General features: G+C 34.5%; 1 protein-coding gene across 5 annotated transcripts in view; it reads left to right on the top strand.

Moving 5' to 3' along the window:
- PHF14 (PHD finger protein 14) overlaps positions 1-13,226 on the top strand; it is a 168,541-nt gene that overhangs the window by 50,087 nt on the left and 105,228 nt on the right. For all 5 annotated transcript variants that reach the window (XM_049799246.1, XM_049799248.1, XM_049799250.1 and 2 more), the window contains exon 14: positions 7,230-7,398. In XM_049799246.1, the coding sequence (XP_049655203.1) occupies positions 7,230-7,398 (169 nt within the window). The remainder of the gene's footprint in view (positions 1-7,229; positions 7,399-13,226) is intronic.

Raw genomic sequence — 13,226 nt, 5'->3', positions numbered from 1 at the left:
AATAATGATAGGAAACTATAGGCTGCCTTTAGGAGATGAAAGGCTTGGTCTTCTGTTTCCCTTAGGACCCAGATATGCAACTCTCTGTCCAGATCTTTAGGAAAATACTTGTAAATACTTAAAATAAACTTGTTAGTAGTAGATCAGTTTATTGAGATATGGGAAATCAGTTGGGTTTACTTCCTGTCTTACGATTCAAATCTGCAGTGGCAGAAGCATGTGCGTAACCATACTTACTGCAGTTACATTTCCATGAATTAAAATTCTTTTCGTGGCAGGGTAGCAGAACAAAAGCTAAGTGGTACAATGGAGAACTGATAATGTAGTAAAGGTGCTGATTTCCAACCTGTCATAAAATTATTGTGGTGCTGTGTTGTGTTAGTATTCTGCATGCTTCTAAACTGCTCTGAAATGTGTTAGAAGCAGTTACACAGAAGCAATTTTTATCTTGCAAGAAGTTAGTGTACAGCATCTCTAGGAATCATCATCACTTTGAGCGTTAAGATACCGAATCACAATATTATAAGAATTCCTTCTAAAAATACAGTAGTATAAGAATTCCTTCTAAAAATACAGTAAAACTGTTTTAATCAAGAAAACTTGATTTCTATTTTTCTTTATATGTCTCTTAATTTTTTCTATTTTTATTTTTTAAAAACTTCCATAAAACATTTACTTAAGTCATTGTCGTGGTTTAACCCCACTCAGCAACCAAGCACCACACAGCAGCTCACTCACTGCCACCTGCCCCCCCCGTCCCCGTCCCGTTCCCCCCCCCCCGTCCCCCCCCCGCAGTGGGATGGGGGAGAAAATCAGGAGAAGTAAAACTCGTGGGTTGAGATAAGAACAGTTTAATAGAACAGAAAAGAAGAAACTAATAATGATAACACTAATAAAATGACAACAGCAATAATAAAAGGATTTGGAATGTACAAATGATGCGCAGGGCAATTGCTCACCACCCACCGACCAACACCCAGCCAGTCCCCGAGCCCCCTTCCCAGTTCCTATACTAGATGGGACGTCCCATGGTATGGAATACACCGTTGGCCAGTTTGGGTCAGCTGCCCTGGCTGTGTCCTGTGCCAACTTCTTGTGCCCCTCCAGCCTTCTTGCTGGCTGGGCATGAGAAGCTGAAAAATCCTTGACTTTAGTCTAAACACTACTAGCAACAACTGAAAACATTAGTGTTATCAACATCCTTTGCATACTGAACTCAAAACATAGCACTGTACCAGCTACTACGAAGACAATTAACTATCCCAGCTGAAACCAGGACAGTCATTCTTTTGGTAGTTTTGATGATTGTGTGCAGAGCAAGATGGCCGGTACGTGAAATGGGAGGTCTCTGGTTTTTTATATTTTAAATTGACAAAACTTGGATCTACCCCAGTAAATTTAGTTAGTAAATTAATAGAGATTTCCGTTAAAAAGCTGAAAATCTCAGAAAAGTTTTCACTATCACTTAATGTAGTGTGTGATTTTGGCCTTTTCATTATTTCAAGGGCATTCTGAGCTCTTTGGTCAAATTTACCAAGTAGTTATCTTACACGGAAGCATTTTTTAAATTTTTTTTTGGTAGCTTCTGCATTTGCACAGGAGGTTCTTGATTTTTGTTCTGCTTTTTAACCAAGTTGAAAAGGCTCACTAAAAGCCATCAGTCCAAAAGATGTAAGACTACAATTCTCAGTAGGTGTTAAAGGCAGAATAGGTCAGGTTAGGTAGTAAAACGCTTTTATTTCAAAGCTATAACTTATCTTTGTTGTGAATGTCATGCTTCAATTATATCTCACATTGCAAACTTAGCTTTTACTTCTAATTAGCTAAGGCATATTCTGGAGTGTGAGATTATAGCAGACAAATTGAGCTATACTGATTGCGTTCTTTTCATCATTGAACATGCCTTTATGTATTCTTTCCAGGATCAGTAGAGAGCTTATAGAATGGACCCTTAATCTAAGCTTGAGTTCAGCAGGTTTTTCCCCCCTGCTGTTTTGAATACAATTCTAATCTTCTGATAAAGCGATGAAGAAAAGTGATTTTTTTTTTTTTCTCTTAATACGGAAGCCATGTACTTTTCAGATATTTGTATAGGATATAATGGGAACTTATGCAAAAAGATGAAGTAAGAAAATCGGTATAGTGGTAAATTCCTTGAAACATTAGGCAGGTTGAAAGACTTTAAATGAAGTGGTAAAGATGTTGACTTTATTCCTCTTGTAAAAGAGTAAGCAGGAAACAGTTAAAAATAATTGTTTCTTAATTTTTACTTTCTATTCCATTATCACTGCTAATCATTTATTCATAATTGCTAGCTTGAGCCTTTGGAAAAGGTTTGATGATTAGAGTCATATTCTTTATCAATACATATCTATTTAAACATTGAGTAGTTTAGCATGAGTTTATTCCATATGCTTCATATTTTAGACTGTGTTTGAGGATGCCAAATGACTCAGCTTACGTGTGTGATGCTGTGTAGATTAGCTAATGGTTATACTTTTTGTCCATTTCATGCTTAGCATTTAGTAGAAATCTAAAGTATAGTGTACAAAAAAGGATTTTGAAATTGTTTAACTAAATCCACTATTACATGTAATGGTAAGAAAAAGTTAAATCTTTTTTTATATTTAAGAGCTAATTTGTTAAAGAAAGCACAAATTATAATTAGTTATCTCGGTGTTTCTAAGCATTAAAAGGAGGTAATGGTTTTAGTCTTAGTGAAATCGTAGTAAGAGTTTAGACCTGGTGAGGACCAGTGTCTCACGGCTTATTAGCAACTGGTTTCAAGCGCTTAACACAAAGAATTTCCCCGTTCAGAGGCCTTACAGTTTTCTCCAAGGTAACACTTAAACATCTTGAATATTTTAGTAAGAAATTGTTCGTAACATAGTAAGTTCAAAGCCTGTCCTCATTTCAAATGGATTTATTTTGAGAAGAAAAGGATAACAACTATTTTATATAATAAAGCATGAAAGCATTAATTTCTATCTGTTTTGATGTGGTGCTTTCAAAGTAGACCTGTAGTTCTAATCATAGAGTAAAATGCTGTGGCATACTTTTATTTAAAAATTTGGAAATTTTGAGTTTCTCAGAAATCCTGTTGATTAAACACTAGAATATTCTTTTGGTTCAGATGTTATCATAAAATTAAGTCTTGTCATTCTGTCTGACAACTTATGTGCTTTTATGCTCCTGCCCATTCTGGGTGGACTGGGAACTGTGTATTTTCCTGGTAGAGAATGATTTGAACTGATACAAAAGCAATGCACAAGTGTTGACAGACAATACAATGAATCAAAATCTGATTGTAAAATATTGACACTTTCATTAAGAAAATACTCGGCAGCTATCAACAGGGACTAGCTCTTTCTATTGAAATGAGATTGCTGAAAAACTGTGATAACTTCTGGTAGCAAATGAAATACTGGTCACTGAGATGAACAAACAAGGACTAATGATCATATTAGGCTTGGTAGTTTTTATTTTTGTTCTGGAAGGCCAAGTAATTTTAGTGGTAACTGCTGAGAGGAGTATTAGACACAGGACAGAATGAGCTGTGGAGTTGCTGACCAGTAGTCCCATGAACACTCATTCAGTATCTGGACATTCATTCATATTCCTGACCCTACTCATTCAGTACTGATCCAGCACATACTGATTGTTTTTCATCCTGAGTCATTGGCTGGTGATATAAAATTATTAATTTATATAACTGTGAGTGCAGTATAATATTGCATATAACATATACATTTTTACGTATTTGTCACTTGTTCTAATTGAAGGAATGTTTGGGTCACTGCAAATGGCAAATTTTCAGTACCTTTACTGTCTGAAAGATGCTTTTTGACAAACTATTTTTGGTTTACATATACTGCCTTTTTATCCAGAATAAGAGTAGTCTTCCTTTTTTCGACTGCCAGTACATCATTCAACATGTGTGGTTTATTCAAATTACCAGAGCATAGGTGTCATCTTAAAGCTATGGTCCATGTTTCTCAAGTTTTAAGTGGTTTAATTTTTTGCTAACATTGCAAGAAGTGATTTATTACATAGTGTGTCTATAAGAACTGTTTCCTCCTAATTAAAACCAAGCCAAACTCTAATTAATAACTGTACAGTCTTTCTTTTTAAACACTGAGGGCAGAACTGTTTTCTGGAAGCACTGTAGTAGTGTTTACTCAGCACAGAAGATGTAAATTTACTCTCTTCACAGTAAGCACTGTGTGCAGAGGATGCTGGTTTCTTCCAAATCCTCTTCCGGCCTAATGCCCAGTTCTGATTATAAGAATGACTGTCTTGTTCAGACTGAGTCCTTTGTATTTTCATCACACAAGCCACTCTGAAGTTATGTACCATAAAACAGTTAAGGCAGTCTAATTTGTCTATAATGTGATAATTGAACAAACCCTCAATTTTTTTCCTAATTTTTTTGTAGTGTTACCTTTTCAGTAAACTATTTTCTTATGTTTTTAGCTGGTTTTCTGTCTCATATAGCGAAGAAGTTTGCTTTGTTATTAAAATTTGAAAAATAAAAACAGATTTGTGTTAAGTTTACCAGTATGTGGCTTTGAGCCCTGTTTGTGAGATCTTCAACTTTGTGACCTTTCATTTATAAAGGAACAGTGTTAGTGTTTCTTCAGCTTTTCTCATCATCATTTCAAAAATACCCGTGTGCCAGGCCCATCAGTTAAAGTGCATTTTTTTGATGTGTAAAGCTGCAGCGTAAGGAAGCATCATAATGTCATTGTTTACACTAAACTTTTTTGGGAAGTAACAGGGTTCTCTCTCCACTGTTTTCATTGCCACTTTGCCAAAAAAACACCCCATCTCCAATCTATCCCTCCCATCCTTGTTTTCTCAGTGATGTAGGTGTTCACTTTTTCGCTTTGTAAATTTCTAGGTTTAAGGTCTCATGCTGTCAGTTTCTAAAACTTCATAAACAGAAAGCACTCTTTGATCTTCAAGTGCTTATTAAAGCCCCGAAATAAAGCCTCATTATAGGTTCACATGTTTGTTGGAGCTGCCCACGCTCAAAAATCTATTCACTACCAGGCAATATAGAAACATTTGCATCATACAGCTACACAAAAACACTGATCCAGTGTTAGCCTGGACCATTAATAATTTTTGAAAATTAATAATGTATGTTCCTTTTCACTTGCTGTTCTTGTCTTTTGCTAGTGAGTAGAGAAGATCCATTAGCTTAGTGAGATAGGAAGTTATCTCTGGTACTTCTGGTTCATGTACCAAGTCAAGTTGAAAACACAACAAAACCATGCAACTTATTCTGTAGGTTGTTAGCGCTTAATTAAAGACCTTCTGTATGATTAAAAGGCTTCAAATCATCACTGAGATTTCTTGATGGATCAAACATTTCCAGTAATTTTTAGTAATAGGCGCATTTTACTAGTAGTAGGCATATTATTGCCTACTATTGATTTTTTCTGTGAATCTAGATTAGGCAAGTCCAGACTAAAAGCAAAACAAAACCTGTGTGCAGAAGTTGAATCTTTGGCGCTATTTCTCCTGTTAATTTGCTTGTGCTGCATGGCAATCTTGCTAATTTAGAGATAGTCAAAGATTGTTGGAGTAGTTGGAAAGGTGACCTGTTGTGGTAGGTTCTCTGTTGTTCACTGATTGTCCATGAAGAGGTGAAATTAAATGAGCATGACTTTAGTGTAGCCAAAAGGAAGGGGAGTCATATGGCTGCTTTCTATGAATCTATTGGGATTAAACAGCAGAATGGGAAAAGACTTCTTTAAATTCAAGAACCATGTTGAAATAAACCATAATAGGAGCTGAGAGTTAGGAGATTGTTTCCAAGTCAGAGGAGTGTGTGTCTGCAATAGCTTTTCTGTGGACCCTATGGGAGCTAACAACCAAACTACTTTATCATTGAAGCTTGACTGCTTTATAAGAGGGTTGATGTGCTTACCTGTAATAGTAGAGGCTGTTCCAGTAAATCAAGAGGTTGCTTGTAAGTTCATGTTTATAACTTTCCTTTTTTCCCTCACCTTTGGTGTATTTGTGAAGTTTTGTTCTGTGATTCACACACCCCATGCCCTCCATCATACTATGATTTTGCAGCTTTGTTGTAGATCCAGCTTTTTTCTAATTTTGATTGCTCTGACACTTGGACCACCTGTTTCAGAGCAAGCTCGGTCATAAAAATAGAATTTCAGGAACTTGCATGCAGTACCTCATCTGTTGGCGGAGATGTTTCTTGTCTTCCTCACTAACATCAAAGATAATATACTTTCTTTATAGTTAAATAGGGCCCTAATGAAACTGAAGTACTTTACTGATCTGCATAGCTATTTTCTTTGTAACTGTCTGAACTTATGTCACAGAAAAACAGTGTGTTTCCCTTATAATAGTGCAGAGCAAAAGAACAGGAATGATTTAAATCATAGGTGCAGGGTGGTAGATCCAAGAGACTCGGTTCCCAACTCCAAATATTGCTGTAAAATCATACTGCTATTTTTTTGTCTTATAAAAACTTCAATTTTTTTAATGCAGCTGTGTAGTTGTAGAATGTTTATTTTTAAATTTATACATAGTACATATTTTTACCATAATAATTGAGAAAATAAAATTTTTGTAAGAATTGTTCATCGCACTGTTTTTGAACACTTTCATAGCTATTGCTTACATCTGCATAAGCAGATCATAGTAAGTACTTTCAGTTGTGCTTTCCATTACATAAATTAATGACATGACTGATGCTGCAGTATTACGGAGGGCTGTGCTCTCTGATGCTTACCAAACAGAAAATCTCCTTAGAGTTTTGAGTTGGGCAACTTGAAGACAATACATCATATAAAAGTAAAGAACACAAAGTAACCTTTACCTAAGCAGACACACAAAATTTGGAGGGAATGCTGTTATCTCTAAAGCTTCTTTCTCCTGTTACTTCATTGGAGAGTTGGCTGGGGTTAAATGACGACAGATGCAAATGGTGAAGTAGGGTGCATCTTTCTTGAAGATTAAATCCTACTTCAAAGTTTTGGTTTTCAGAGTTTAAATACTGTCAGAAAAAAAACCCACCTATAAGGACGTCTTGCTCATTTTTTGGTTAGTTGCTTAAAATATCATATATTTGAGGGACTTTTTTAGCTGTCCATTGGGTTTCTTGACTTTTTAATTTATTTTAAACCCAAACACTTCAATAGGTTTCTTTTTCTGATTTTGTGACTGCAGTTTTAAATAGAAAATCTTCCACTTTGCAGGCAATGCTCAGAGTGTGACCAGGCAGGTAGCAGTGACATGGAGGCTGATATCGCCATGGAAACCTTACCAGATGGGACCAAAAGATCAAGGAGACAGATTAAGGAACCAGTGAAATTTGTTCCTCAGGATGTGCCACCAGAACCGAAGAAAATTCCAATCAGAAACACGGTAAATGATGGTTGAGTTGTTATGCAGCTCATATTCATAATAACTTTAAGATTACTTACGTTTTGGACATTTTGAATTGTGAGATTTCAACTTGATTGATGTTCTGTTTTTGTTATAAATTCCCTTTCTTCTGTTTTATGCTTTCTTACTTGTGTTAAATACATAGTTTTGCTAAAGTAAAAAGCTGGGAAAGACTACTGAACTGAAGAGCTGTACAAGCTTTTCCTTTTACCTGGGTCACAAATTCCTCTGTTAATTTCAGGAAAAGGGAAAATTCACTTTGCACTTAAACTTAGCCTTTACATCTGTTCTTCACCTTAGTAATAAGCACATTTTGCTCTTGTATTCCAAGATTTAAATATATCAAATTGCCAATTACAGCTGTAAAGTAATCAGTTATTTCCATACGTACGGGCAACCTACTGACTGAGTACACATTTTGTGACTATCACAAGATACTGTTATTTCAGTTTGTTTAGCTTCTTAGTCTTAATAGTCACTGTATGTTTTCTCAAACTTCCCTGGTGGATAGTTTTTAGAGAAGAGAAGCAAAAGCTTTTGCTTCCTTAACAGATACTTCCTGGCAGTATGGGTTTCCTACTCACCTCTGCTATGAACACAGGAAAGCTGGTGTTAGTTTTTGTTGCTTGTTTGTTTAGTTTTGGGGTTTTTTTGGTTTTGTTTTTTTGTGGTTTTTTTTTGTTTGGTCAGGTTGGTTTTTTGTTGTTGTTTTGGTTTTTTTTTTTTTTTAGGAAGAGAATACTTTTTAATTCATTAGGTCTGTGACTGTATTTGAGGAGAAAAAAAACCTGATCTTTGAACAATTTCATATGAGAAGTTGAGTCTGACTACACAGAGAACACCCATGTGGTGCATTTCGACAATGATGACCAGATACTTGTTCTGTCCTTTGTGTTGTCACTGCTCAAATCCTTTAAAATAGTTTAAAATTAAAATAAAGAAGAAAAAAATCAACAATTGGAAAATATACTTACTTCACAGTCCTCACTTCTCAGTGTACTTTGTATCTCTAGGCATGTTTTAGTCAATCTCATTTTCTTTTGGAAGGAATTGGCAAGCCTGCTTAGCTAACAGTGTGTAATCAGCCTTGCTTACAGTTAAAATCAACAAGTGCAGTTATAAGACTGTTGAATTGTGTATCTATTGCTCTTAAGGGAATTTCCATTTGTTTTGCATAAATTTATCTTGAATTGATATAATTGAAAGAAGTTTTTTTGCCACATACCTAAGAGAACAGAACGCATCTTACATGTTTGGATTTCATTGTAGAAGTTTATCATAGTTAACTCTTCATTACTTTGTTGACAGAAATTGTGGGTAAGCCCTAATATTTCATTTTGATAAAGTTGCATTAGGTGTTACTGACAACAGTAGCTGGTATCTGTAAGACTTTTTGTACAAATGCGTATGATTAATTAAGCCTATATGCTGAATATATGAAAAAAACATATTTCATGTTAAATTGTACATTCAGAATTGATATTTTGCGATCAGCTTATCCTGCAGCTCCTATTTATAACACTGATTTCAGAGATGATAAAGGATACCCCCTTTCATGAAAAATTGTTTTTTTCCTTCTTCATAATAATTTTTTTTCTAATTTCTGTCTGCTCAGGGTATACTATGAAGAGTAAACCACCCTTTTAGAAGTACTCATAATTTTACTGTTGTTTCTCATCCAATGTAATTATGGATGTGTGCTTAAGTGCTGCAGTTTGTTTTTCTTAAATTTCTTTTTGTTATCCTTCAAAGCACCTGAATTCATTGATGTTGTGGATTTTCTTTTCCAGGGATAAATTGTTTTTTAAAGAAAATAGTGTGGGGAGGGAGATTCCATTTTCAGTGTAACCTTACAATTTCCTTTTGGTTTGCGTTATTGCAAGAAATAATAAGGACATCTAATTTTAACTCCTGCAACCTGTGCTATTTCTACTCCTTCTTTTCCTATATGAACATAATAGTTCTTTTCAGGTTTTTCTCATCTTAAGTGTCTTAAGTACTTAGCCTTACATCTGTGTCAGGATACTCTTAAGCAGAGATTTAGAGTGAGATGCTCTGCATTATTTTGAATGAGGTGCCTTTTCTTCATATCTTCAGTCTGCTTTTGCAAAAAGCTTGACTCATAACTAATTACTGGCTGGGAAGAGCTGTAAAGAATATTAATTTTCCAACTCATTGAGTGGAAGGTGAGACTGTTTAATGAAAACTCAGGTTTTCTCCTAGGGACTACTACATTGTTCAAATCTTAATTCAATCTACTCTTACATCAGAACAGTGATGGCCAGAGACCTGTGGCAGCTGGACTACACTAGTGTTCACAGCTTCTGCGTGGTATCCAAGACTCAGTTTTCTTCTATAATTTGGAAGTGTGAGAGAAGTAGGACTGAAGCAGGTTATTCAGAGTCAGGACAGTTCTTCTCCGTTGTACAGTTCTCTGTTAATTGTGGGTCAGGGCAGTATTTTGCATCCTAATGCTGTATAAGCTTTTAAAAACAACCCTGTGAGTGCTTGCTAGTATTTCCATTTCTTAGCTTTCAAATACTTCGGAGGGTGTTTATAGCAAGAAGAGCAGCTGTTTCAAAGAAGATGGGAGGACAGAGAGAAAGTACAGCCATTTGGACTGCATTGTTTTGGAGAGAGCACCTATTATATTGTACATTAAAATCTAACTAAAGTTTACAAGAAGACCATTCTGATATTAAACTTCCTGAGAAAGACCATGTAAGAGAATACACTTAAATTCACAAGGGTAAATTTAAACATATCAGAATTCTGCTCTTAGTCAGGGTCTGTACAAATTACAAAGGAACGTAAGTGGGTATCAGGCCTTTATACTTTAATCTGTTCTATAAGGGCTGTATTTGTGGACAGAATTTAATTCATTGTTATGCTTATACATTTCAAGCCATGCATAATGATCTTTTAAACAATTTTCTGAATTTCAGTGCGTAATTCTTTAAACTAGCTTTGTTTAAAATCTGTAATCTTATAATTCCAATCTCATAATTGTATAAGCGTCACAAATCATTTCTGCTGCTGGTTAATTTCAGAGAAATTAACAGCTAATAATTAACTAATAGCTAATAGATATCAATAGCTAATCTGCATAAACCAGATGTCTATAAATATTTTTTTATATTTCTTAAAATATAAAGATGTTTTTTAACATTTGCTTTCAGAACTACAATTTCTTCATATTAGATATTTTTACTATAAATGTTGAAAGTGTACAGTAGTTTGTTTATTTGGAAAAAATCTTCAAAGAGGTAAGGATAGTGCTTTACAGCAGTAAGTTGAGATTAATGCTTTTCATCTACTCAACTATGTATGTTCAGTTTCTCAGAGCCTTTATGAGATGATCTATATTTACAAAAAACAGCTTTTAACAAATTGCCGACTTCATTTGCTATCCTCGAATAAAAAAGAACACGCCTGTTATTGTTTATCTAAGATGTCATTGCTAAAATAATTTTGTTAGTCTGGTGTCATATTTTTGCAAAATAAATGTTCTCCTCCTGTCCCTTGAAAAAAATTCTCTTAACTACATTTCAGTGAGTTTCTTCAAAATTTCATGACATGTGCTTTACCTACTGTATGTGCTATCAATAGGAGGTGTAACGGAGTTTCTGTAAGAAATCTCACGTACATGCACATCTTCTAAAGCAATATTGCACAGCTGGGGCTAGCTGTGTGCTGTAAGAGGTGGTAAGGGATGCTTTTTCCTGTAATTCTAGTGTATCCTTTAAGGTTAAGTATTGTTTGTGTTGTTGACTATTCCATCCTCCAACAAATGCTGTCAGATCCTTGTACTCTTAATGAGCATATTAGAGGGTGGTATGGTTTTTTTTTTGTGTGGAAATTCCATTTTTGGTTCTTTTTTTATTTAAAAGGAAGTATCTATTCACTGTTATAAAGGTGAAAAAAACTTTTTGTAAAGGCATTTTGGGAACTGAATAGCTTGTTGAGGGATTAAAATAAAACCTTCTGATCTTCTGATACCAAACTTATTTTTGTTATCTAAACTCTGAAAATCTGATAGCTTTTTTTCTGTAATTACATTGTATAAAATCCAAATGAACAGACAGTGATTTTTTTCTGTTTAGCAGTAAAAAGTCTGTGTTTTGAGGAAAGAATTATTAGCCAACACTATGATCTTTGTTCCTCGGAACATGGAAGAAAACAAATCTGTGCCTGAGCGGGTGTAGTCTAAGTAGATTAGTTTTAAAAATTAATAACAATAATAAAAAAATACTGACAAAGCACCTACAAACTGTTTTCAGCACAGGGAGTTGTGTATACTGCTTTTGTTTTACAAATAAATACTGTTATTTGGAATAGAATGTTATTTCTTGCTTTTGTTTCAAATAGGAAAAGATAGCAGAGGAGTGATTATTTTTTTTCTTACCAAGTATATTAAAAGATAAACAGGATTGTTGTCTTTTATTTAAGTGAAACATTTCCACCGAAGTGGTTTCCAAATAGCTATTGTGTAACTTAATTATGTGATGTCATAGATACAAGTTTTGAATAAAAGATGGCTACAGGAGGAAAACAGAACATTAATTCCAATTTGAGTGTAAGTATCAGTGCTTCATAAAAAGAGCAAATAATTTTAAAACACCTATACTTATTAGTCATCATTTTAATTAACATTGACAATGATTGGTCAACTCATTTAAATATCACTTCTAAATAAGTGCCTGGAAGACCTTTTAAAGCAACTATCTAACAGTAGTGTTTTTGACATACTCAAGAGAAATTGCTGTCAACTGAACATTAATGCTCTGGAAAAAAATAATCAGGAGCTATTCAGCTTTCTGAAACTTAAGGTTTTCTTTATAAAGAACATTGTAAAGTATTTTTTTTTCTTCACCACTGAATGTAAAAACTCAGCTGAGTCTATGACATGTCAATACAAACATAAAAACTAGGTCAATCAGCTTCCCAAATAGATGGATACATGATAGTATAGGGTTTGTCTTGGTTGGTTGGTTGAAGAGAGCAGGGGAGAAAACCCCATAGATGAAAGATCACTTCTTTTTAATGTAGCAAAGGCATGAAGAGATGGACATATTCCAAGTGGTATTCCAATGGTGTAAATATCGATATCTCTGTAAGTAAAGGTAACTAGCATATGTATCACTTCTGCAAGTAAGTGCTTTAAGTTTGTTTTTCCAGAATGAATCACTTGTTTTAGCAACATCTGCAAACTGACTTTTTCTGGTCTTTTCACTGTCCCACTTCTGTTTCAGTTCTCCAAACATGCTTTGTAGGAAATTAGTGTTAAAAAGGATAGAAAGCAATCCTGCTAGTTCTCAAATTCTGTTATATTTCAGTCTTAATTGCCAGATTCAGTGGTACTGTATAGCTTGATAACAGGAATGTCGCAAAATTTTTGCTTTTCTAGAAAATAAAAGTTCTCAAGAGAATGGAGACTAAATAAAAATGTGGTAAAATTGTAATTCTGTGTAATTAAGCTTCATGGTGAACTTGTTTCTCTTTATAATCATATTTTGATGTACTTCTCTTTGTTTGGCAGTTCCCTTTTCATTATTGCCAGCTTTCTGGAAAATTAATAATTATTTCAGAGATATATTAGGAAAAGTAGTGATACGTACCATTTAGGGCATTCACTTTGATCTGTATTGAGCGAGTGTGCCATCTGGTGTCTATATAGCTCTCCTTGCCTTTACTGAAAATAATTTTATGCCTGTGTGGGGCCATTAATAGAATTTTTTTTTTTCCTGCCTTTTAACAAAGCAAAAAAAGTCAAAGGGATTTTTCTGCAAGTGGCTTGATTTATAACT

Source organism: Accipiter gentilis, chromosome 4, assembly GCF_929443795.1.
Source record: "Accipiter gentilis chromosome 4, bAccGen1.1, whole genome shotgun sequence".
NCBI classification, from domain to species: Eukaryota; Metazoa; Chordata; class Aves; order Accipitriformes; family Accipitridae; genus Astur; species Astur gentilis.
Note: the sequence above shows the minus strand (reverse complement) of the source record. Positions and strands in the feature narration are given on the sequence as shown.